Below are 23,440 nucleotides of genomic sequence, written 5' to 3' on the forward strand. Positions count from 1 at the left end.
ATGACTCACAAAATCCGACCACAAAATCTGGGCCATGTTCATTTCTCAACAGGTCGAATTCCTGACACCGGGGAAGACTTTCTCTTGACTGAATAGAAGGATGCGACGCGTCACGACTCTCGCCGTCTCCTCCTTTGGTTTCGTTTCACCCCAGGTTCTCTTCTTCTCAAAGCACTCAAAGAACACGAGCCAAACTGTTCTTTTCCTTCTCACTTCTTCTACGTGGTGCCTCCCGACGAAGGACGGGGAAGGTCGAGATTCGGATACTGCGATGAAAAAGACAAGCAGAGCATGAACGGGACGGTCGTCGGTCGAAGTGGAAACCTAGGCGATCCCTCGCGTCCCAGGGAGGCCCATACTCGCTGACAGACTCGAACAACACCGCTCTACATGCGCAGTACTCTCCTGTCTTTCGTCCAACCTTCATCGCTGCCAGAAGATCGAAAGAGCTTCCTCTTTGGGGAAGAGAGGATTCGGAATGATTGTTTGCGTTCCGAGAGCCGTCTTTTCGTTCTTCCCTTTTCTCCTCTTCACAGAGGGCTCGGACTCAGATCTCTTGTCGGTTCATGCAGAACTTTCAAGCCCTTCTATTCATGTCTATCTACACAATCCTCGCTTGTGTACATGCGAGCCGAGAACGGGTGCTGTAGTACAGTGCTGTATTGAAAGGCTCGGGTCTGGGGGTCCGAAGACTGTGTTCTCGAAGAAAATACGACGCGTCGCGCAAAGGGCAGCGAAAGAGGAGAGCCTCGGAGATCAGCACATCAGCGGGGATTTACAACAGAGGATGTACTCGCTAGACTCATCAGCGTCTGGAGCGTCTACGAGAAAGTCACTTTCGTAGCAGCAGGACGATCTCGAGAGGAAAAGGAAGAGGGAGGGAGGGCTGAGTGAGTCGGTTCGACGAACGACCTCTCCTCATTCCTTCCTCTTTCTCTCTCGTTCCTGCTGCTTGAAGGTGAGATCTCATGAACTGGTGGGCTCCTAGAGCATGAGAGACTCTAGAAATAGAGATAAAGAGTTCGAAACAGGCTGTAAGAAACAGCCGAGGTCATCTTCGACGACGTCGATTTCTTGAGCTTCCTTCTCTCTGTTTTGTTTTGCTCCCGACCACCAGCTCTCTATCCTCTCGATCCGTCCCCTCGTCCACACCGATCCTCACCTCCTCACATTCATTTTTAACGCTCAAGATCTATTCCCGTTTAATCTACAGAGAGAGAGCTGTTTCGAAACCTCTCCTCTCAGCCTCTCCTCCTCCCTCCCTCCCTCCTCCCTCTCTCCCTTCCTCCCCTTGGCCTTTTGAAACTCTCTCTTCCCCTCGTCATCTCTCGAGGACGCATCCATACTCCCTTCGTCCTAGACAGTGAGTTTCTACCTCGTCTCTGTCTTCTCTTTCACTTGACGAGCTGACCTCCTTCTCCTCTCCGTTCAGCTCGAACGGTCCTCCTCCAGGATGAACGCTCCTCTTCCTGCTCTCCCCTCGGTCCACACCCTCATCGCATCCAGATCTCGTCACTCCCCTTTGGATGAGAAACCAACTCCTCCCTCGTTCGACTCTCCTCATCAAACTCCCTTCTCGCCTTCCTCCCAATCGACAACGGAATCATCCTGGCAGTCGGATCCGACTCTCCCTCCCTCTACTCGAATGAGTCCGTCAAGTCAAGCAACACCATCCCTAGGAGAAGGAAGAGGAGCTCAGGCCTACAGGATAGCAGCAGGAAGCATTCAGGGATCCTACGACGACGACGCTGAAGACGACCTTGGATTCACAGGAAGGAGTAGAGAAAGAGAGAGGTCCAACGCCGCGACCCTCACTCCCTCCTTTCAAGACAACACTGCCTACTCTCCTCATCAAGCCTTCCTCTCCTTCCAACGACACTCGCTCTCCCCATCCGAACGATCCCCAAACTCGCCAAGTTTCGACGACAACATCACCCTCTCAGGAACCGAATCTCCTCGCTCCTCCATCGACGTCGACAACAACCGGGATTTCGGTCCAAAACTTCGATTTGGAGAAGCTGCTCCTTGGGAACTCGACTCTCCTTCGTCAAGCTCGCATCACGACGGATCAGGAGGACCCCCTCGTCGTCCTTCGCTCCCCACGAGCCCCGAGGCAGATCAGCCAACGATGTCGACGTCGAGCTCGGGAATGTCCTTCAGCAGAGGAGGAGCAGCAGCAGCAGGAGCCCTGGGAGTCGCGAACGGGTTCAGAACGAGGAGTAAAAGTGCCACTCAGACCGCTGCTGGAGTTTTTAGAGGCTTGGGAGGATTGGTAGGGAGGAAGAAGTCTAAGGACGCAGACGCGGAGGAGAGCTGGGCAGCGTTGGGTCTGGGAATCCAGTCGGCGGATCAGGGAGCATTGAGGAGGAAGATCTCGAGCGAAACGGTCATGTTGGGGGCCGATCTATTCGGAGCAGGAGGAGAGAGAGATCTCCGCGAAGGAGCAGGAGGAGGAGGAGAGGTCGCAAGGAAACGCTCGTTCGACTCGCTCATAATCGGTCGCAGCTCACCCATACCCTCTCGAGCAGCTTCAACCTACTCGATCTACTCCAACCAGGACGCCATTCAGTACCCCAACTCCAATTCCTCATCTCCCAACCGACCACTTCCTCCTCCTCTCCCGTCCCAAAACATCAGTCGACCTGACTCCCCAGCCGCAACCGACTGTCCCTACCTCGGATTCATCAACAACACCCAGCATCACGGACTCATCTCCCTCGGAGAAGCTCAGGCGAGACAGAAGAACAAGCTAGACAGGATGGCGAGCCCGAGTCCGTCGAGACGAGACGAGCAACTTCCCTCGCCTCTTCCCTCTCCAGCCGTCGCGTCGAACGCCAGAGGACGACTTCGAACGTTGGCGAGCTCTTCGACGATCAAGCAGAGCAACTCGGAAGCTTCGGTTCTGTCAACGGACTCGGTCTTTCTCACCGAAGTCGACGCGGATCAGCAGCAGAAGACTCCTCTGCGCCCTAGGAGGGTGTCAGCGGCCAAGCTGCCCTCGACTGGATCGATGGCCGACGGGAACGCCTTCGAAGCTCCTTCTCTTCCTACGCCACCGAAGTCGTCGCTGAGGAACAAGAAGAGCGCCGGAGGAGTCGGAGGTCTCCTGAAGATGTTCGGCAACAAATCGCCTTCCCACTCCTCGTCGTCGACGGCTCCAACCTCCTTCGTCCCACCACCTCTTCCCTCCTCTTCCACGACACGACCCTCCGTCTCCTCCACCTTAGGTCTCTCCCTTCCTAACCCCTCTACAAATCACTCCCGACGACCATCCGGAAGTCTCTCTCCTGCTCCCACCGGCTCAGTCTTCAGCAAAGCAACGGACGAATTCTCCTCGTCGGTCTCCAACCCTTTCCGAACCAAACCTTCTCTTCCAAACCTCTCCATCCCAGCCTCCAACTCCTCCTCCTCCGCCGAAGACTCTCCTGCCATCTCACCCTTCCCCAACCTCAAGCTCTTCACCGCCGGTCTCCCTCAATCCTATCTCTCCTCCCCACCACCTCCCACCCCTTCCCTCGCTCCCACAAGTCCCTACTTCGAGGCTGGATCGCTCCTCTCTCTTCGCCCTCCTCCCTCTCCCTCGGCCAGCTCGTTCACGACGGCTCACTCGTCGTCGTCGAACCAGTTTAGCTCGAGTGGGAGCACCGTCGAGTCGGCCTCGCTGCTGTCGCCGACGAGTGCTGGTGGGTTTGCGATGAGTACAGGGTTCGGCAGCGGGAGTGGAAGAGGGAGTGGAAGTGGGAGTGGGCGAGAGGAGGGAGGGTACTCGGAGGAGGAGAAGGATTTGGTGATCAAGAGGTTGGAGGAGATGGTGATCAACGAGAGGAAGGTTTGGAGGATCAAGGAGGCTGAGTACGAGGTGAGTTTCACGTCTGGACCTTCTTTTTCGCTTCCCTCTGCCTCACTCGGGGTGAAGGACATGATTCTGTCGACGAGCTGAACTGACCCTTCTCCCTCCCTCTGCTCGTGCCCTTCGTCTCGCTTCGTTCTCCTTCCAGTCCCAGATTCGAGAACTCACCCACGCCCTTCACCCACCACCCGCTACCAAAATTGTCGTTTTCCGCTCCTCTACTTCGACCAACGATCACAACCCTCCCGTCTCTCCCACCTCTTCCTCCGTCTTCGACCACGCGTCGTGCACTTCCTGCGGGTCTCACCTCTCTACCAAGACCACCCCTTCGGCGTCTACGGTCGCTCTTCGCATCCCGGGAGATCACCTCGCATCGACTAGCATCCTGAACCGAGGGAAGCCGAAGACGGGTGGAGCGAGAGGCGTGTTTGGGAGTGGGAGTTTGAGGGAGTGAGGCGCCGAAGTCACCAAGTTTCGTTCCTTCCTTTGTTCGTCCTGAACGTTGTACCCTCTCTATCTATACCCTCGTACCCTCGCTATCTAGCTACCCTCTTTTCTACATCCCCCTTCGTTCTCCTCTTCTCTTTTCATAATCGACGCGTCGCATCTTCGTCTCCGTCTTCGTCCCTTTTAATCTTCGATGTCCTTCTCTCCCAACTCTTATCTTTCCCATCCATTCAATCATATCGTAGCTCCTGTCCTACTTCCTTTACTTCCTCCACTCATTTGCTTGTTTTCCTCTTTCATCTGTCTACTCGACCCAACCCACGCGCCCTTCGCATCTGTTTTCTTGTTTTCTTCTTGATACCCCGGTTTCGCTCGCATCGCTCCCCTTTTTGTATCCCTCTACTCCAGCGTACTTCTCACGTTCTGTTTCCCCTCTGAGCTGGTGTATACACGCTTGTTATGCTTAGAACGAGGGGCGAACGAAAGACGTCGGTCGTGCTCGATCGCGTCGAAGCATGGCCACTTGCCAGCGAGAGAGGGGGAGGGACAAGAACGGAAGTCCATTGATAGCAGTAGAGTACGATACACACAAGATCTGAACAAAAAGTCCATACCAACGAGAGCGAAAACAACAAAGAAGTCCAAACTTTCGTCCCTCCCTCCCTCCCTCCCTCCCTCCCTCTTCAAACCAACCAAAGCCCCCCTACTCTCCTAGCCTCGCTATCCTGCATGTTATCCAGCCTATCTGAGATCTCCCCATGTGTCAAATAAGCTCCTGATGTACTCCCTCCGGGGAGCCTCGAGACGATGGGTGCGTCGGAGTCTCCTCCTCCGGACGCGTCGTGCTCGTTCTCGTTCCCTTCGACATTAGCCGAGGGTAGGTCATCGTGAAGCGACGGGGAATTTGAAGTTCCAAAGGTGTAAGGGGTGATGGGTGGGCCACCTCCTTCGGCGGGATCGGTTGAAGAGGAGGAGCGTCGGAACGGGTTGAGAAGGGAGAAAGAGGTTGGGAGGAGGGAGGAGAGGAGATGGGGTGGCTGCTAGAGTGTACAAAAAGGGGGAGGATGGGAATAGTACAAGGGGAAGAATGGAGTCAGCAATGAGCTCTCGTGCGACGAAGAAAGGAAGACGAAACGCTCGCCGCGTCGACACTGCGACGAGATCGATTCGAGCGTGAGAGCTTGAGACGCACAGGTTGTTCAATCTCCCTACTCTCTCCGTTTTTCGTATACGCCAACTCCAACAGCTCCTCCTTCCTCGTCCTTCCCAGTTTCCCAGCGAAGAACAACGACCTCAACTTGGCGACTCCTCCAGCTCCTCCTGATCCGTTTCCTTCTCCGCCTGCCTGCTCGTCCTCCTGATCCCACGGCGCCAGTACCGCTACCGACGAAGCCTCAGCTGCGAAGCTCGTTCCAGTGCTGGTAGCGGGCGGGGAAGAGTGACTTCTGAACGGAGGAGGAGGAGGGAGAGAAGAGGGAGATTTCGAATCCGGTACTGCGAAGAGGGAAGCGTGGTGCGAGTAGGCATCTTTGGTTTGACCAGTAGGCAAACTAGCAGTGTCGGTGGCGATGGAACGGAGGTAGGGAGGCGGCGGAAGAGAGGGGAGTGGCCGACTGGAAGTGGAGGGAGAGGGAGAAGTGGGAGGGACGGTCGAGGTTGGTTCGGTTGAGGAACGTTGAGGGAAGATTCGACGAGGGACGCTGGTGAAGGGTGCTGCGATTCCTTCTTTGTTGAGAGGTCGGGAAGGAAAGGTACCGGTGCTGGGGTTGAGGGAGTTCTTCGTCGTCCTCGTCGCGTCCCTCCCAGCTCTCGGCCGAACCACGAGCCAGTCTTCCTCTTCCTCGTCCGAGGAGGAGCAGTCATTGGCGGGTTGAGGAATGGCGGGAGGTGGGTTGGACTTGATCGGAGGAGGTGGGAAGTGAGGAGGAGTGATAGCAGCTGTTCGGGAGAGGCGAGAGGGAGAGGTCAGCTCAAGCTCTTCCCCGTCGAAGAAGATCAGAGAAGCGAAAGCTCGTGTACAGAAGTGGTGCTCACGTTGTGGTTCCGAAGGAGAAACTTCGAGCAGAGCTTTCTCGAGCAAAGCTCTCAGATCAGAGACAGCTGAAGCTTCTCTCTGCCTCGTCGTCGTTGCGCTCTCCGTTCCCCTACTCACGCCTCCCTCCCCTCCCTCAACCTCCTTCAAAGTAGGCATCCCCTCCTTCTCGACTCCAGCGACCCAAGATCCAACGTTCTTCCCTGCCGTCGCCGACGACGAAGACGCTCGTCCGACCACACCGCCTCCTCTCTCCCTCTCCTCCAACGAAACGCTCTGTCCCAACATGCTCGCTGCGAGCTGTCTCCTCCTGGCGAGAGCCGTCTTCTTCTCGATCGTAGGAACGAGTTTCTGACTAGGTCTTCTGTTGGGTCCGATAGGCGAGGTCGTCGTGGAGCGGTAGGTTGGAGGTCGAGAAGAAGACGAGGAGGAGGAGGAGGAGGAGGAGGGGAGAGCAAGAGCGTGACGGTCGGGTCGATGAGGACCAGCGTAGTTGGGGAGGGAGGACGTCATCGTAGGTGATGTTGGAGAAACAAACAACGACTTCGATGGTGGTGGTTAGAGGGGAACAGCTGTTGGGCTCTCTTTGTCCGAGGGAGAGGGAGAAGGAGACGACGGCTGAGGAGGCTGTTCCTAGCACGGAGGTTTGCCTGCTCCGTCTGCGATTTCCGGGGATTTTCCCATCTCGACCAGGAGAAGGAGTAGAGGGATTTATTGATGGCGGGGAGAGGAGAGTTATAGAAAGTGAAGGGCGAGCTTGATGGAGTCAGAGGAAAGAAGGGTGAAAACGAAAACGTCGAGCTCAACTTTCGACCCCTTCCTCCCTTTCGCCTTTCTTCCTCCCACCGCTTTCAAGGGCTACGAAACCTTCATCTCATCTTTGCAGTCCACTCTTCTCTCTCGTTGTATGAGAAGGCATCCTCGCATTCAGCATCGCTCCCCAAAGCTCTCGACTCGTCGTTCAACTGAGGTTGAGCTCGACCTCCTTCCTCCCTCCCGCTTTCCTTCGACGATGGAACCCCCCTTCGTCTCCCACCCTTCTTCGCGAACTCTAGCACCCGGAAAGTCTTCAACTTCGACCGCCCGACACAGGTTTGAGGTCGCAGGCTGGAAGGAGCAGCAGGGCAAGAGCTCGGGAGGGAAAGGAGGTCGAGCTCAAGAGGTTTACCCGCTCGTTCCTCTCCTTCCTTCCACTCCCCCTTTGTACTCCCCACCCTACACTTGATGATACATATGAACTTTTAATACATACTCAGGGATGGCCGGTGGCCCCCTTGACTACACAGCGCCCACCTCCTGGCGTCGCTAGGCGTCAGCCTGACTCCCCCAGACGATGAGTTTCCTTTTGGCGTCTGAGCTTCCGTCAGAGAGAGAAAGAGGTCGTCTGCAGGCGTCAGGATTGGAAACACGTCGGGGCGCGTTCCTCCGCTGTTGCTGTCTTGAGACGTCTGAGCAGAGCGACTTTCGCATGATCGTCTGAGCTCCTCCAGAAGATTTTTCAGGCTCGAAAAAGACGAGAGAGGGAGAAGATGACTTTCAAGAAGGTCCGATTACGGTTTTGGAGTGAGAGAGAAAAATACAAGCCTTCTCGCACCGATTTGGCTGGCGCATCGGTTTGGCGCGCTGAAGGTCAGAATAATCACGTTTCGCTCTGATTCCAGGCGATGTTTTTCCTGCTGAATGTCGCTTGGGGCTATATTGAATCTGACTGCATAAAAAAAAAACTAGAAAAAATTTGCCTCGGAGGGTGGGGGTCCTTCGGAACGAAACCCTCTCTCCAAAGCACTTCTTTCGATTTGAAGCCTGCTCTCTTCCTTCTCAACCCCCACTCCCCCTCCTCAGCTTGGACTCCCAAATCGCCCCTTTTCAGCTTCTCTACCCCTGGCGACTCCTCTCTATACCCAGGTCCTCAACCATATGCGAACTGGAGATGGGTACGTCCATCGAAGGAGCGAAGAGACATCCTTCCTTCGAGTCCCCTCCCTCCCCCCTCCTCCTTCCCTCCCTCCTTCCCTCTTCTCTCCTTGCACCATCCTCAACTTTGCTCTAGACAAGGACTGACCAGTACTCCTCTTTGAACTTCTTACAGAAACGTACTTCTCAGCGCAAGAGCTTCAGGAATCCATCACATCGTCGACTCCTTCCTCCTCGGTCCCCTCTCAAGATCGCTCGCCGTCACAAACAGGGAAAGACTTGCAAGGTGGCTTTAAGAGGAAGAGTGAATCGTCTCATGGTATGTCCTGGGTTTCTCCTCAGGTTTGGATGGATGGGTTTGGGAGGAAGGAGAAGGGCGAAGGGAGGAAGAGGAAGGGAGGGGGAGGAAGGAGTGTTGTTGTGCGCTGGCGTTCGAGCGAGGAAGAAGGTCGTCGCTCGCTGAAAAGCATCGATTTCCGCTGGGGACACTTAAGAAACTTCACTGACTTTGCTCTCTCTCGTTTTGGATGGAAGAAGGCATGGGAGAAAAGCTGGTACGCCTCGTCTCTCCTCCTTCCTTCAACCTCCCTTCCTCTCGATCTTCTCATCTTCCTTCACCCTTCAGCTAACCAAACTCGCTCCTCGTCTGACTCGTTCTCTCTCTGGCAACATCCTTGTGCTCTACTGGCTTCTGCGTCTTCTCGGTGCTCGGTCTCCACTCTCTTTGGTCAACAACCTCTCTCTTCAGTCAACAACCTCTCTCTTCAGTCGACCTCTCTGTCTTCGCCTGCTCTCTGATGCGTTCTCCACTCTCTTCGACATCTGCTTCTGGTGCTCTCCGACTTCTCTACTGCCTCGCTGGATCTTGTCTTCGCCGGTTCCATTCTGCTCTCTTGCTCTCACCGTACGTACCTTCTCATCGACTCGACTCTTCTCCTTCGCTTCGAGGCTGACCGTCTTGTTTTCTTTCTTCTTTCCTTTCTTTAGGTTGTTCCGAGGGTCATTTGTTGGTAGAAGGTGCTCGGAGGGGATTTGTTAGTTATTACATAGAAGGATGTGATGTCTACTACTAGATTTTCCAGCGAGAGGAAGCAGTAGCGAGCAAAAGCGAGGACAACGAAAGGTTTCTATATTATAACCAAACGACGAGCAAACCATTACTAAAAATTGCAAAGCTAGCAAAGGCCGGTATCGTTTTAGATCCCGTCGTAGACAGTCTTTGACGACTCTTGACGCTCTCCGACGACCTCTCAGACGGCGGATCTCAGGCGGCAGAAATAGCGTCTGTCTTTTTGAAGTCGTCAGACGGCTGGAGACGGAGCGTCTCCGCCACTCTCAGACGAACCTTCTCAGACGTCGCCCAGCCGTCTGAGTCGGGGCGCTGTGTAGAGTCCTTTCTTTCTCCTCGACGCGCTATCCTCAAGTTCGCGTCGCCAAGGGGTGAGCTCGTGCTTTTCCCTCCCTCCCTTTCGCCTTCATTTGCTCTCTCTCTCCTGTCTCAAGCTCTGAACTGATTCTTTGTGCATCCTCTCTATACTACAGGCGTCTCTCGATGAGCTTTAGTCTCTCGCTTTCGCTTCACCTTCGTTCAGCCCTCATGCGTCTTCCGGATCGCCTCGACCAATTCACTCTCGTCCTCCCTCCGTCCGATCCGATCTACAAGAGCCCAAGCTCCTTGCAGCTAGTATTTTGAACGCCCTGTGCTTATCAAGCACATCAGAGCACGTCAGTCTCTTCAGCAGCTGCGAAAAGAGCAGGGAAGCTCAACAAGGGGATCGAACAGGGAGCGAGGTCGAGCGAGAGGCGTTCTCTCGCTCCTCATCGTTTGATCAGCGAAGACGTCTTCACCTGCAAGAGCCCAGACTCTCGCTCATCGTTTTCATCAGATCCCGGAGGCTCAACCTTCAAGCCCAGCGGAGGGGGGAAGCGATATCGGAATACCTGCTACAAAGCAAACTTCTCGAGTCGAACGGCTCTTTCGACGCGTCGGGTTCGTTCATCTCCTCTCTCGTTCTCCCCCTATCTACAGATTTCCACGTTGATTTTCGGGAACAACGGATCTTTTTTAGACGATCAGCCCCATGTCGCCATGTCGCTCTCCCAAGGTGCAAGGGCAGCTCGATCTTCCGTGCTTCCCTCGTCAAAAACGTCGAAACTGAACTGACTCCTTCCTTCCTCAGACCACGACCTCCTTCTCTCTTCTCTTCACCTCTTCTCTTCGTTCGAACAGTAGTAGAATCGGACTAGCCTTACTCTAGCAAGACCTTCGTTCGAATCCCCAGACCTCTTCCTCCACTCGCCATCGCCGACCATGCCCTCCCCCTCCAACTCGCTCGTTCGACTCGCTAAATGGACCGTAGGATACAAAGAGGACGCTCCCAGCACCATCAGCAGTTCAGTCTACATCAAGGAGTTGACTCAGAACCCTGGAGAAGGAGTGAGTGTCTTTGAGGAGGAGAAGGGAGTGTTTGACTCTGACTGAACTGACTCCTCTCTCCCTTGCTTTTATCCTTCCTTCTTCCTCCCAGGCTAAGGAATACGTTAAATCCCTGTTCCCTTTCACCAAGTGGATAGTAAACTATAAGTTCGGCCCAATCCCTTCATATCTATCTCCCCAAGCGGTCTCCGAAGCTGCTTCTCTCTCTCTCCGATCGTCTCTCCCTCGACTGACCTTCGTTTTTCATTCCCTCCATTTCCTCCTCCTCGCAGTTTGCAGTGGGCTATCGGAGATCTCATTGCTGGAATCACGGTTGGAATGGTCCTCGTCCCTCAGTCGATGGTGCGCTCGTTCTCTTCGATCTTCGTTTTTCCTTGCTTCGAACTCACCTCCCTCTGCTTTTTCCCTCGACAGTCCTACGCCAAACTCGCCGGACTTCGACCTGAGTTCGGACTCTACTCTTCGTTCGTTGGGGTGATGATTTACTCGCTGTTCGCTACGGCCAAGGATGGTGAGTCTTCTTGCGCTCGCTCTTCTCGTCTTCGAGTCTCGCTCCAATCGCTGACTTGACTCCCCTTCTCTTTCTACCGCTTCAGTTTCGATTGGACCCGTCGCTGTGATGTCGCTCGAGACTGGAAGGATCGTCGCTGATGGTGAGTCGAAGTTCATCTTTCGTCGAGGCGAGGTCGACGCACGGCTGACGTTCCTTTCTCTTTATTCTCTTTATTCTCTTCTTTCCTTTCCTTCCCAGTCCTCGCTTCCCATCCCGGACAGTGGGCACCCGAGGTCATCTCTACTCAGCTCGCTCTCATCTGGTGAGTACATCGGCCTGCTCAATATCGAAGACGGAAACGAGCGCGATCTGACCAAACCCCGTTTCTTCTTCGTTTCTCTGCGATAGTGGGCTCATCGTCTTTGCCATCGGTATACTTCGTCTCGGCTGGTTGGTTGAGTTCATTCCGACACCTGCCGTCGCTGGTAAGCTTTCTCCCCCTTCAGAAGCCCCAGCGATCGCTGGGGGTCCTTCGTTCGAGACGCGTCGCCGACGCCGTCGTCCTGCATCAATCTCGCTCTTTTTCCTTCCTTTGAGCCCTAGAGCTGACCTTCTCTTCTACCCTGTCTGTAATTTTGTAGGTTTCATGACTGGTTCCGCTGTACGCTCCTCTCTTCCCTTTCAACGCTTCGAAAACGACGCGTCCTGAATTCTTTCGATTCTTCTCTCCCGTAGATCTCCATCGTTGCCGGCCAGGTCCCAGCTCTCTTCGGAATCGCCAGTAGGTTCAACACCAAGGACGCTACCTACAAGGTCATCATCCACACCTTCCAGAACTTGAAGTTGTGAGTCTCTCTCTCTCACGGGCTCTCTTCGACGTGGCTGTCCCCCTCTGACCACCTTCTCTCTTCGCTTCTTTCTCCTCCAGTGCTACCCTCGACGCTGCCTTCGGAGTCACCGCTCTCTTTAGTCTCTACGCTATGAAGTGGGCTTGCACCTACGCCGAGCGAAAGTATCCCAAGTACAAGAGGACGGCTTTCTTCGTTTCTGTCACCAGAAACGCCTTCATCCTCATCGTTCGTTCGACCCTCGGCTCCTACTCTTACACTTGCTTGCCTTCACTGACTCTACTTCCTTCTTGTTCTCTCTTCTACCTTCAGATCTTCACCATCGTTCGTCCTCTTGTCGTCCCTGACGAGCTTCAGTCGACGCGTCGTTGACCGATCTTCTTGCTCCCCATCCAGGCCTCATGGAAGATCACCGCTCACCTCCCCGTCAAGGAATACCCCATCTCAATCCTCAAGACCGTTCCCTCTGGATTCCAGCACATCGGACCCGTCAGTTTCGATACGGAGCTCATCGGCGCCTTCGCTGGAAAGCTCCCCGTCGCTACGATCATCCTTCTCCTCGAGCACATCTCCATCGCCAAGTCGTTCGGAAGACTCAACAACTACAAGATCGATCCTAACCAGGAGCTCATCGCCATTGGAGTCACGAACCTCGTCGGAACCGTCTTCTCCGCTTACCCTGCGACCGGATCCTTCTCTCGATCTGCTCTGAAGTCCAAGTCTGGAGTTCGAACCCCTCTCGCTGGATGGCCTACGGGACTCTGTGTCGTCATCGCTCTTTGTACGTTTCGAATCGTTTCCCCTTCACCTCGGCGTCTTTCAACGAACTGAGTTCTCTCCTTCTCCTTCTCTTTCCCTTTCTCTTTCTCTTCGCAGACGCCTTGACCGACGCGTTTTACTTCATCCCCAACGCAGCTCTCTCCGCTATCATCATCCACGTGGGTCACTTCTCTAGCAACAGGCTCGTTCAAAATGAATCTGACCTTCTTCTCCCTCGTCCCTTAGGCCGTCGCCGATCTCGTCGTCTCTCCTCGAGGATCCTACGCCTTCTGGGTCGCCTCGCCCCTCGAGTTCATGATCTTCTTCGCTTCCGTGGTCGTTACCATCTTCGTTCGTCTCTTCCTCTCTTCCATATCAGATGCGACTCAAATTTCTGACTCTGCCGCCTTGGCTCTCTTCTCTCTTTTAGACCACCATCGAGATCGGAATCTACCTCTCCCTCATCGCCTCGGTCCTTCTCCTTCTCTTCCGAATCGCCCGACCTGGAGGACACTTCCTCGGAAGAGTCAAAGTCGGCGTCGAGACTCAGGAAGAGGACGGAGTCACTCGGAGCGAGCGAGAGGTCTACGTCCCGATCAACGCGTCTTCGAGCTCTCTCACCAACCCTCAGGTCAAGGTTGAGGCTCCTCCCGCTGGTGTTGTGATTTACCGATTGTTAGTACTCGGAACCCTCCCTTTCCGTTTCTCTCTTCTTCTTCACTACGAGAATTCGTCGGACTGACGCGTCGCCTTTCTTTCCTTCTTCTTTTCCTTTCTTTCAGCGAGGAGAGCTTCATCTACCCCAACGCTTCCTACCATAACTCAGCTCTTGTCGACTACGTCAAGGTGAGAGCATCTCCCTTCCCTCACATCTTCAAGCTCGTCACGCTGACATTCTTCGAATGACTCTCTCTCCCTCAGAAAAACACTCGACGAGGAAAGGAGACCGGAGCGATCAAACTTGGAGATCGGCCTTGGAACGACTGTGGCCCCAACCGATGGAGCAAGAAGGCTATCGCTAAGGAGAAGGCTCTTGCGGAGGGAGAAGCGGGACAGCCTCCCAAGGAGTTGGTGCGAGCCGTCGTTCTCGATTTCCAGGCCGTTGCCAACCTCGATACGGTGAGTTGCCCTTCCTTTCTCTGGCTCGAAGACGCTTTTAAAGTCCCTTGCTGACTTCGCCTTCGTTCTTCTCGTCCTTACAGACTGGAGTCCAGAATCTCGTTGACACTCGAAAGGAAATCGAACGCTGGGCAGACTCTCCGGTCAGCTTCCATTTCTCTGGGATCATCTCTCCTTGGGTCCAACGAGGTCTCATCGCTGGAGGCTTCGGAACAGGCGAACGTCTCTCCGCCCCTCTCACCGTCGCTACCGTCGTTCCTCAAGGTCCAGACCTGACCGAGTCGGTTCAGCCTGGTCCCCGCGATAACACCAACTTCGACGGAATCTCGAGGCTCGAAGGGAAGGATTCTGGGAGCGTCGAGGAGTACGGGGATTCGAAGAGGACGAGCGAAGAGTCGCACGACACCGCTCTCGTTTCTCTCGCCACGCGTGAGTCTCTTTTTCCTCCCTTCGCTTCCTCGCTCGACGAGATCGACATTCAGCTGACCTTCTCTTCATCTCTCTCTGTCTGCAGCCTACTTCCACTTCGATCTCGAGGAAGCCGTCCGAGCTGCCGTGAAGGAGGCTCAAAATGCCAACAAGGCTTGATTTTGTCTGATCTCTTCTCTCTTGCTTTGCTTCTTCTTCTTTTACTTTCGGGCTTCTCTCGCATTTTTGCTTTTACCTACTTAACGACCTCTACTACACTTCGCTTCTTTCATGGGCCTCGTCTTCTCTCTACATGCATCTTCGTTCCTCTTCGCCTTCGAATTGCGAGTCGAGTTGCCTTCGACTTCCCCTTTCTCCTCTGAGAGCAAACCTATTCGAGCGGGGTTCAAAGCGGCAACGAGGACGTGGGCATAGGATTCAGTAATTTGGGTAGGAGATACGGAGGCGGGGAAAGATCCCGTCAATGAGGAAGAGGACGAAACTCGACGCGTCGGTTTGTTGTCTTTCTCTCCCTCCCTGAGAGCTTCGCACCGTTCCATCGAATCTTCTGCTTCGTTTGGGGGATATGAGCCACCACTTCATTCTCCGCGACCATCCCAGGATCTGCTAAAGCAGCGACTCCACCCGCTGTCCAGAATGGTGCGTAAGCATCGGAACTCTTCTCGACGCGTCGTCCCAGAGCTCGCTCAAACTCTTCTTCATCTCCTCCCTCCCTCGTTTCCCCAAAGTCGAGAGCTCTCGAGACCAGAAGACTTGCTTGATACCTTCCACGGACAGATGGGGAGGGTTCCCTTGGTGGGGTAGGGTTGGATCGCTCACAGTGAAACCTCTTTGAATCTGAAGTGAAAGGTCGAAGGAGCAGCAGAGCAGGAGTACGCATAAAATCAGTGACTGTTATACGATGAGAGATGAGACTGAACTCACGAGAGAGAGCCAGGAAGACGGAGGACCACGAAGAGAGGGAGAGCAACAAGGAGGAGGAACGTCGAGCTCAACCAAAATCGAAGTGTCGAACTGCGTCCGAGAGCGCCTGTATAAGTATCCTCTTTCAGATTTACAGCTGAGCAAGCCTAGAGCGAGCGGAAGAAGGCTTTAGATACCTCCGACAGTCCATGAGAGAGGATTTCTGGTCTCGAACGGCTGGCCAAAGGAGAGGCCGGAAGCACGAGCTTCACCTCCCTTCCCCTCCCTCCCTTCCTCTGTTCCTCGGCGAGTCGCCGGCCGTAATCTTGATCGAAAACCATGTTGGGACTGACTCGAGATCAGCGATGGTGCAGATGAGCTGATGGGGGTTGGAAGGAAGAAAAAAAAAAGCAACCGAAACTTCGAAACGGAAACGAAGTCGACGGGCTGGTCCTTCTCTTCTTCCCCTCACGTCGACACGCTCCCTTCCCCTTCCCTTTCCCTCCTCTTCGCTCGTTTCTCTCCGGCAAAACAGAGCTCCCAGCCTGTTCTCTACCCTCCCTCCTTCCTCACTATTCCACTCTCTCGTACTCCGCCTCCTTCCAAGGGGCATAAGAGCCACGCTTCGTTCGCAGAGATCCCCATGTCGCCTTACACTCCTCCTTCCGCCTACGCTTCAACGTCCTCCTCCTCCCCTCCACTCGGTAACCCTTCCTCTCTCGGCTCCACTCTCGGTCGCTTACTCTCTCGCAAGAGGAGAAAGTACCTCGGAATCGTGCTCTTTGTAGGAGCTCTCCTCGCCGTTTGGGACGTCAACCTCAGAAGGGAAGCGGGAGAGTGGGACGAAGGAGGAGTCGCAACGGGAGCGGGAGGAGGACTCGGAGGCAAGCTTTGGGGCGATATAGATCTGGGGAAACTGAGATCGGGCGTGTTCGGTTCTGGTCGAGTTGTCGTAGAAGACGAGGAGGATGCGGTCGTGCCAGGAGGAGGAGGTCTCTCTGGTGAGCTTGACCGTTTCCTTCTTTCTCCCTCTCTTCTCTCTTCTCTTTCTGTTCTCTGTTCTCGTTCTCGTTCTTTTTTCTAACCTTCAAACGCTTGTTCTTCTTCTTCATTATCATCTCCTCCTCTACTATAGTCGACCACGATCACCACAACCCTACTTCCCACTCGCACCCGGTTCAATCCATCAACGGTCGCCATCCCGTCAAGAACGGTCTCCTCTACGTCGATCTCTCCCTTCCAGCAGCCAAACACCCCATCTACCAACTCATCGACGACGCCAAAAAGGAATGGGACGCTAAAGTAGCCAAGCAGAGCAAGACCCTTGGAGAAGCCGTCAAGGAGTACGGAAAGAGGAACAAGGGAAGGAAACCGCCGAAAGGGTTCGACAAGTGGTGGGAGTACGTCAAGTGAGTGTCGGTCGGTCTTCTGGGCGTAGTATAGATAGGGAAGGAGGAGAGGGTGAGAAGAGCTGATCGTTTCGCTTTGTTTTTTGCGTGTTGTCGGAAGGACTCACAAGGTCACCCTTCCCGACGAGTTTGACCTCATCATGCGGGATCTCAACCCTTTCCTCGCCTACAGTCCTAGCTCGCTGAGAGCCCACGTGAGGAAGATGACGGGCTGGAAGGATACCTTCACGGTTTCCATTCGAGGTGGGAAGGCTGAGGCGAAACAGTGAGTTCCTCTTCGTTTGTGAGCTTCGAGCTCTCCTTCCCTTCCGACGACTCCTCGAACGAGACCCTCCGACTCTCCGACTTCGCCTTCGTCTTCTCCGTTAACCAGGATTCTGACTCTTGCTTCTCATCTTTTCCTTCGCAGCAAAAACTACAACCCCGAGAAGATTGGAGGGTCCAACGATCGAGTCGCTGGTCAACTCGCTCACATCGAAGCCGTCGCGAAATGGATCCCCGACATGGACGCCGTCTTCAACATCCATGATACTCCGTTGAGCTTCGTGAGTGCTGCTCATAAGGCTGAGCTGGCTGAGTTGGTAGAGGAGGGAGAATGTGAGTCTCGTTGCTGCGATTTGGTCGAGAGTTCAAACCGAGAGGAAGGACGCGTCGAGTTTGAACTTTGACTGACTCGAACTTCCCCTTCCCTCTTTTCCTTCCCTCCCAGTCTTCGACCCCGAAGAAGAAGCCGACCGATCCTTCTCCACCTGGGGAGCCGCCTGTCCCATTTCCTCCCCTCTCCATACCCTCCATCCCACCCTCGGAACCGATCCTTCCTCCCTCCTTCCCAACCTCACAGCCCTCAACGTCCCCTTCACCCCCTCCAAACTCTTCACCGACCCTTCCACCAAATCCTTCATCTCCTCCCTCGTTCAGAACATGGACCTCTGCAACCACCCGGACATCATCCCTCTGCACGGAACGACGAGCGGGACGAAACCCGAACCGCAGGCGGAGTTGATGCCTATCTTCAGTCTGAGCAAGACGGGTCTGCATAGTGATATTACGGTGGTGCCGATGGAGCAGTGGGGGGAGAAACAGAGTGGGGATGTGAAGCCTTTCAAGGAGAAGGGGGAGAAGAAGCTGCTTTGGGTGAGTCGCGTCTTCTTTTCGTCGTCGAGCGTTTCTCCTCGTTCTCTCCCTAACTTCCTTTCGCCGTCTCTTGCTGTACTAACTCCCTCCTTTTCATCCTCTCTCTTTTTCTACCTTTCACCTACTTCCCCGTCCAACAGCGAGGTCGAAACACCGGAGCCTTCTACTCGAACTCGACACCCTGGCGGTCGTTCCATCGATCTCGACTCGCTGCTCTCGCCATGGACAACATCAAGGAATCTATCGCCGTTCTACCTGCTCCTCTCTCGCAGTCGGAGGATGAGCAGAAAGGGTCGTTGGAGAAGGCGACGGTGATGACGGAGGAAGGGAAGTTGAATCAGAGGTTGTTCGACATTGGATTGGCGTACGAACCTACTCGTGAGCCTCCACCGTCTTTCTCGTGTTTCCAAGTCCCCGAGAACAGAGCTGACCATACTTCACTTTACGCTGGATTATCAGAATGCTCGACCGAGGGTTCGTCCTCTCGTCCCTTCCTTTCCCTCTGACTTCAAACCTCGTCTCGCCGCTGACTCTCTCCTGTTGAACTCTCTCTCCTATCTTTCTCTCACAGACGGAACCTGCGAAGAAATTATCAAGGAGCTTCCCGCTCGAAAGTCACTGACGTTCGAGGAGGAGAACGAGTTCCAGTACATCCTCGACGTGGTGAGTTTCGGACGCGTCGATTCCGTTTGCTCCTCGTTCTCGTTCTTCTCGTCCTCACCAACACCAAAGCTGACACCGCTCTTTCTCGGCTTTTTGGTCTGTTTGTCGTAGGACGGGAACTCGTGGTCAGCTCGATACAAACGACTCCTTTCGACGGGCTCGTTGATTCTCAAGTCGACGATCTTCCCGGAGTGTGAGTTTGCTGCTTATGCTCCTTCGTTTCCACGAGCCCGAACTGACCTCTCGTGATTTTTTTTTGGTTCGGTTTAGGGTGGAACGATCGAATGCAGCCTTGGTTGCACTACGTTCCCGTCAAGGTCAGCTCCCTTGCTCTCTTCCCTCCCTCTTGTTCGTCGACGCGTTCCTCGTCGGATCGATTCTGACTCCTGTCTTCCTTCCTCCCCGAATCCTCAATAGGTCGACTACGGAGATCTCTACGACATCATGACCTTCGTACGTCCCTGTCTTCTCTTGCTCTCCCTCCCTTGTTCGAACTGAGACGCGTCGAATCGAATCGCTGACCTTTCTCCCTTCCCTCCTCTCTTCCTCTGTCAGTTCCGAGGAGACGGAGTCCACCCAGGAGAGGAGCATCTCGCTCAGATGATCGCCGACAGCGGGAATGCCTGGTCGCTGAGTAGTTGGAGGAAGGACGACATGGTTCGTTCTCGTCTTTCCTCTCTTTTTCTTTCTTCCGCCTCTTTCGTTGGCCGACCTGACGTCCTCTTCTGATGTTCAATAGACGGCCTACATGTTCCGACTGTACCTCGAATGGGCTCGTGAGTCTGATCGCTCTTCGTCTCGATTCAAACCTGTTCGGTCGTGCGCTGACCTTCCCTCTTTTCTCGTCTTGCTTTTGTCGTCAGGTCTCCTCGCCCTCGATCGTCGGTCCATGGATTTCGAGTACAAGGGGGAGCCGTAGATCACTTTTACTTCCCCCTTCGTTCCTTTCTCATTCATCTCAGACGCTTCTAGATCTCGTTTTGCTCTCTCGTTTCTTCCCCTCCTTGTCGTCGTTTCTCGTCCCATCGCATCCATCGTAGATACTTCAACTCCTCCCACTCCCCATCTCATAGAATCTTCTCTCGATCTCCTTCCTTCTGGGCCTTTTGCTTCCCTTAGCACCTTCATCGTGCTCTCGCGTTTGATTCCCTCCCTTCGTTTCGTTGGACACTCTCCTTTCCTTGACCTACCTCGACTTGCTTTGTTTCGCTCTTTTTCTTCGCTCGCTCTTCTACATATCTAGCTTGTTCGATCGGTACTTGCGTCGTCCTGGGCAGCTACGAAAGAACGCATGCCCATCCATCGAGAGCTCGACGCGTCGTCTCATTCTCACCCGCTGCCGTCCCTACTGCCGAGCTCTTATCTTTCCGTAGTCTCCCTCTATGCCTCTGCGAACTGCCTATTCGAATAGAAAAGGCGTGCAGATGCAGGACTCCGCTAGTTTGCGTGAGCGAACGGGAAAAAGAGCCGAGAGCAGAAGCAGCATAGAAATCGAGAGACAGGCATTAGAGTCGTGAGGTACGTGAAAAGATACAGAGGAGAAGCATGCGAGATCGGTATATAGCTGAAGAGAGCCAGTGCTGGGAGGCGAGCGAGCGTCGAAGGACTGGACTTCGAGGAGGAGGACGAGACTTGAGACTTTCTCCTCATTTTGTTTTGCCGACGAACTTCGTGCGAGGAGGTGTTACTGGACGGTTGGCTGAAGAAGAGGGAGGAAAGAAAGTCGTTCAGACCATCGGACAAGATCTTTTGGGGAGGAGAGAAAGAGGGCGACTCACCTGATCCGGCGGCGACTGAGAAAAGGGAAGAGACGGAACGACGGGTCAGCGAAGCTTCAGAAACTCGTTCCGATTGAAAGAGACACCAAGACGCACATTTGTTGTGTTTGCTAGCTGGTTTGAGGATCTGGAAGCTGCAGAGAAGGGTATCGTCGACGGACACTGGAAGAGAGGGAAAGGAAGATCATCAGCATTCCGAGACGCGTCGCCGGAAGAGAAAAGACGCGAGCTCACTCATCGCACCCGAGTTACTGCCAAATCAAGAACCAAACGACGAGTCAGTGTCTGGGGTGTCGGTTTCGATGAAGAATGGACTCACTCGAACTCTCCACAGCTGAGGCACGGAAAAGAGAAGCGGAGAGGAGGTCAGCTCGAGGCGTTCCGACTCCGACGGTCACCCAAGGGCTCAGTGAACAGGCTCACTAGTTAGGGGCAGAGAAAACGGTGACCAGAGATCTGAGAGAAAGAATCGAAAAGACGATGGGAGATGAGGAGTCAGAGGGCGAATGGTGAGACTGAGGGACGAAGTGGGATCGAGCCGTACCTTCGAGCGAAGAATTCGTATCCGTCCTGGTAGTTAAACGAGCGAAAGACGGTCAGGAAGGGTACAGGGAAGAAGGGGAAAGAAATGAGGAAGAGCCGGAAGCAGGACGCGAAGGTCGAAAACTCACTTCGACGACTTGGTGAGCACGACAAACGAGATCCTGATACCGAAACGACGAGGGATGAAGCTGTATCAGCACTTGAGGTAGTCCAGAAAAGACACGAAAAGACCGAAAGGCCTCACCAGATCGTGTCGAACGAGGAAACGAGCCACGACGTCTGAACCGAACGTGAACGACACTCCTCGATCGTTCTCTCCCCATCCGGTGATCTCTTTGTCCGGATCTGCCCACAGTAGATCGCATAACAGACCTAGAGAGAATTGAGGAACAAGCATCAGCATGTATAGGGAAGGAGGCAGAAACGAGGCGAAGATGAGGTGCTCACCAGTTTCGGGGACGTCGGTCGGTCGAGAGATCTTCTTGATCTGTTCCAGGCTCTGTAGATCGGGAGAGAGACCACCGTGCACTATAGGGTCGAGTAGAAAGAGATAGAGATACGAAAAGAAGGAGAGACGAGAATTCAGCGAGGTCAGCGAAAGAGACGAGCTCGAGACGCGTCGACAGTTCGAAGAGAGGTTCGTCGAGAACTCACTGCACAAGATCTTCTCATCGATGACTGCAGCAACGGGTAGGCAATTGAAGCAGTCGGTGAAGGTTTTCCAGAGCTTGATATTGTAGCGTCGTTTGCCTGAGGTCGGAGAGAAGAAGGAAGGAAAAGAGTCGCGTCAGTTCTTGCTCTCCCTTCCCTTCCTCACCCCAACAGCAGCTCCCGACTCAATCCACCCTCAGGGTTTCCCCAACCACCCCAAAACGGACGAAGAAGATTCCAACCACTCACATTCGTCGTAGAACCCATAGATCCGATTGATGCTCGCACACTCATGGTTCCCTCTGAGCAGGAAGAAGTTCTCCGGGTACTTGCACTTGTACGCAAGCAAGAGGCAGATCGTCTCCAAAGACTGCTTCCCTCGATCCACGTAGTCTCCGAGGAAGAGGTAGTTCGATTCGGGGGGCTGGAAAGGAAAGGAGGAAGGGTCAACCTCTCTCGACGCGACGAGGAACCGTACGAGCTTCCTTCGAAAAAAAGAAGGAAGGTATGAACTCACGAATCCACCGTACTCAAACAATCTCAACAAGTCGTAGTACTGTCCATGCACGTCTCCACAGATCTTGATGGGAGCTTCGAGCTCGAGCAGCATGGGTTGAGCGAGGAAGATCTCTCGAGCCTTGACGGCGAGGTAGTTGATTTCGGTCGAGCTGAGTTGGACTTGCTTGCCAGGTTTGTTCCCTCGAACTGAAGGGGCAACGAGCAGAGAAAAGGGAAGAAAAGAGGGAGGGAAGGAGGAGAGGAGGGAAGCTTCAGCTTCGACGTTCTCGTTAACTCGTTCGCCGCGGAGAGAATGAGATGAGGACTGACCTTCCAGAAGACGGTCGATGATATCGTCCACGTCCACACTCTCTCCAGAGTAGTCGGACATTTTTGGGGGTTTGGATTTGAAGAAGGGCGTTTAAGGAAGGGGTTGGGAAGAGGAGGAGTCGATGAGGATTGACTCTGCTCGAAGTGGTTTGGGAGAGGGTTGAGAGCCTGCCGAGAAAAAGAGAATACAGTCAATCTCTTGGATCATAGTACAACGGTTGGGATACTGAGTGCTGGAGATTTCCATCTGAGAGACGAGCTTCGAGAGAGTGGACCTCCCTCGACCTTCCGAGACTGTTCCGTCCGTCCTCTCTGGAGTGGAAGCTCCGATCTGCCTCTTCTTCCTCGCGCATCCAGCTCAGACGATGATCTCCAAGTCCTTCGTCAAAGCTCACCACCTCCAGCACATCCCACAGAGTTGAAGGAAGAAGGAAGCTCACGAAGGAAGGAAGCTGAAGGGGAGAGTCGGGTCGACTTGAAGCTCGCTTGTTGTGTTTGGGATTGGTTGCTTGTAAGAGCGAGAAGAGGGTTATCGATCCAGTGATAAGAGTGCGGACGCTGAGGAATAAAGCTAGAGGGTTCGCTGTTGAGGTGGATGTGTGCTGAAGGAAGTTGAGAGGGAGGGAAAGATCTGGTTGGGTGAGCGAGAAGGAAGACGAGGAAGGTCAGCTTCGATTCGAAGGAACGAATTTCAAAGGCATCCTATGTAGACCAACAGGACAAGAAAGGTATGGTCCAAGATAGATCCTCTCCTTCTCCTACTATCTCCTTCGAAGTAGCGAGGCAGACGGAAGGGAGATGGCAGGGAGGAGTTGTCCGAGTCGTCATCCACTGCCATCTCCTCGCTTCCTCCTCTCTCTCTCGCCCCTTCTTTCCTTCGAGCCATGGCCCTCCCTCCGTTGGTGTCGTCGTGAAAGCGGAAGCGGAAGAAACTCACCCTTGTGGGTTGGATGTGTCTGAAAGTGTTAAGAAGAAGGGGATGGTTTGGGGGAGAAGAAGGATACAACTTCGAGTCCCTTCCTCTTCGTCGAGCTCAAGAGCTCGGGGAGCATGCGGGGAAAGAAGAGAGGGCATCGACGACTCTGCCTTTTCTATAGAGCATCTTCCCTTCTGTTCACAAGACCGCGTTCGAGAGAATCTGCAGAGCGTCACAATTTTTTCTTCCTTCGCTTGGTAGGGTTGTTGGGAAAGGAGGAGCTTGAA

At 54.1% G+C, this 23,440-nt stretch overlaps 6 protein-coding genes across 6 annotated transcripts; 4 read left to right on the top strand and 2 right to left on the bottom strand.

Annotated features, from left to right (window-relative positions):
• Positions 1-1,453: 1,453 nt before the first annotated feature.
• BDY24DRAFT_416012 (uncharacterized protein) lies at positions 1,454-4,304 on the top strand (the record flags this gene model as incomplete). The annotated part of the gene is made up of 2 exons (XM_076643529.1): positions 1,454-3,859; positions 3,999-4,304. 2 exons carry the CDS (start codon positions 1,454-1,456, stop codon positions 4,302-4,304), a joined length of 2,712 nt encoding a protein of 903 aa, XP_076495799.1.
• Positions 4,305-4,980: 676 nt separating this feature from the next.
• BDY24DRAFT_442174 (uncharacterized protein) lies at positions 4,981-7,090 on the bottom strand (the record flags this gene model as incomplete). Its single annotated transcript, XM_076644668.1, has 3 exons — positions 6,332-7,090; positions 5,490-6,235; positions 4,981-5,337 (listed from the first exon to the last, which is right to left on the bottom strand). The coding sequence occupies exons 1-3, from the start codon at positions 6,840-6,842 to the stop codon at positions 4,981-4,983; spliced, it is 1,614 nt and encodes a 537-aa protein (XP_076495800.1). The 5' UTR covers positions 6,843-7,090.
• A 1,068-nt stretch (positions 7,091-8,158) lies between these two features.
• BDY24DRAFT_392191 (uncharacterized protein) lies at positions 8,159-9,137 on the top strand. Its single transcript, XM_076640875.1, has 2 exons — positions 8,159-8,271; positions 8,311-9,137. Exon 2 carries the CDS (start codon positions 8,565-8,567, stop codon positions 9,039-9,041), a length of 477 nt encoding a protein of 158 aa, XP_076495801.1. The 5' UTR covers positions 8,159-8,271; positions 8,311-8,564; the 3' UTR covers positions 9,042-9,137.
• Positions 9,138-10,554: 1,417 nt separating this feature from the next.
• On the top strand, positions 10,555-14,811 carry BDY24DRAFT_435269 (SLC26/SulP family anion transporter; the record flags this gene model as incomplete). The annotated part of the gene is made up of 19 exons (XM_076644172.1): positions 10,555-10,680; positions 10,772-10,896; positions 10,953-11,022; positions 11,095-11,191; positions 11,277-11,333; positions 11,432-11,495; positions 11,582-11,658; positions 11,815-11,834; positions 11,909-12,018; positions 12,102-12,249; positions 12,334-12,345; positions 12,418-12,802; positions 12,898-12,959; positions 13,027-13,131; positions 13,211-13,455; positions 13,563-13,626; positions 13,702-13,899; positions 13,983-14,328; positions 14,414-14,811. 19 exons carry the CDS (start codon positions 10,555-10,557, stop codon positions 14,485-14,487), a joined length of 2,385 nt encoding a protein of 794 aa, XP_076495802.1. The 3' UTR covers positions 14,488-14,811.
• A 1,063-nt stretch (positions 14,812-15,874) lies between these two features.
• Positions 15,875-19,356, top strand: BDY24DRAFT_370762 (glycosyl transferase family 90-domain-containing protein; the record flags this gene model as incomplete). The annotated part of the gene is made up of 14 exons (XM_076638125.1): positions 15,875-16,232; positions 16,367-16,640; positions 16,741-16,905; positions 17,014-17,237; positions 17,350-17,774; positions 17,915-18,152; positions 18,234-18,248; positions 18,346-18,437; positions 18,549-18,630; positions 18,708-18,754; positions 18,855-18,890; positions 18,993-19,094; positions 19,177-19,213; positions 19,301-19,356. 14 exons carry the CDS (start codon positions 15,875-15,877, stop codon positions 19,354-19,356), a joined length of 2,151 nt encoding a protein of 716 aa, XP_076495803.1.
• Positions 19,357-19,894: 538 nt separating this feature from the next.
• BDY24DRAFT_86432 (serine/threonine-protein phosphatase) lies at positions 19,895-22,459 on the bottom strand. Its single transcript, XM_076645200.1, has 14 exons — positions 22,238-22,459; positions 21,927-22,114; positions 21,659-21,833; positions 21,413-21,508; positions 21,206-21,286; positions 21,003-21,130; positions 20,887-20,919; positions 20,760-20,785; positions 20,639-20,671; positions 20,535-20,549; positions 20,450-20,466; positions 20,312-20,377; positions 20,216-20,230; positions 19,895-20,136 (listed from the first exon to the last, which is right to left on the bottom strand). The coding sequence occupies exons 1-14, from the start codon at positions 22,296-22,298 to the stop codon at positions 20,084-20,086; spliced, it is 987 nt and encodes a 328-aa protein (XP_076495804.1). The 5' UTR covers positions 22,299-22,459; the 3' UTR covers positions 19,895-20,083.
• Between the last annotated feature and the right edge of the window lie 981 nt (positions 22,460-23,440).

Source organism: Mrakia frigida (assembly GCF_051309035.1).
Source record: "Mrakia frigida strain ATCC 22029 unplaced genomic scaffold BDY24scaffold_19, whole genome shotgun sequence".
Taxonomy (NCBI): domain Eukaryota; kingdom Fungi; phylum Basidiomycota; class Tremellomycetes; order Cystofilobasidiales; family Mrakiaceae; genus Mrakia; species Mrakia frigida.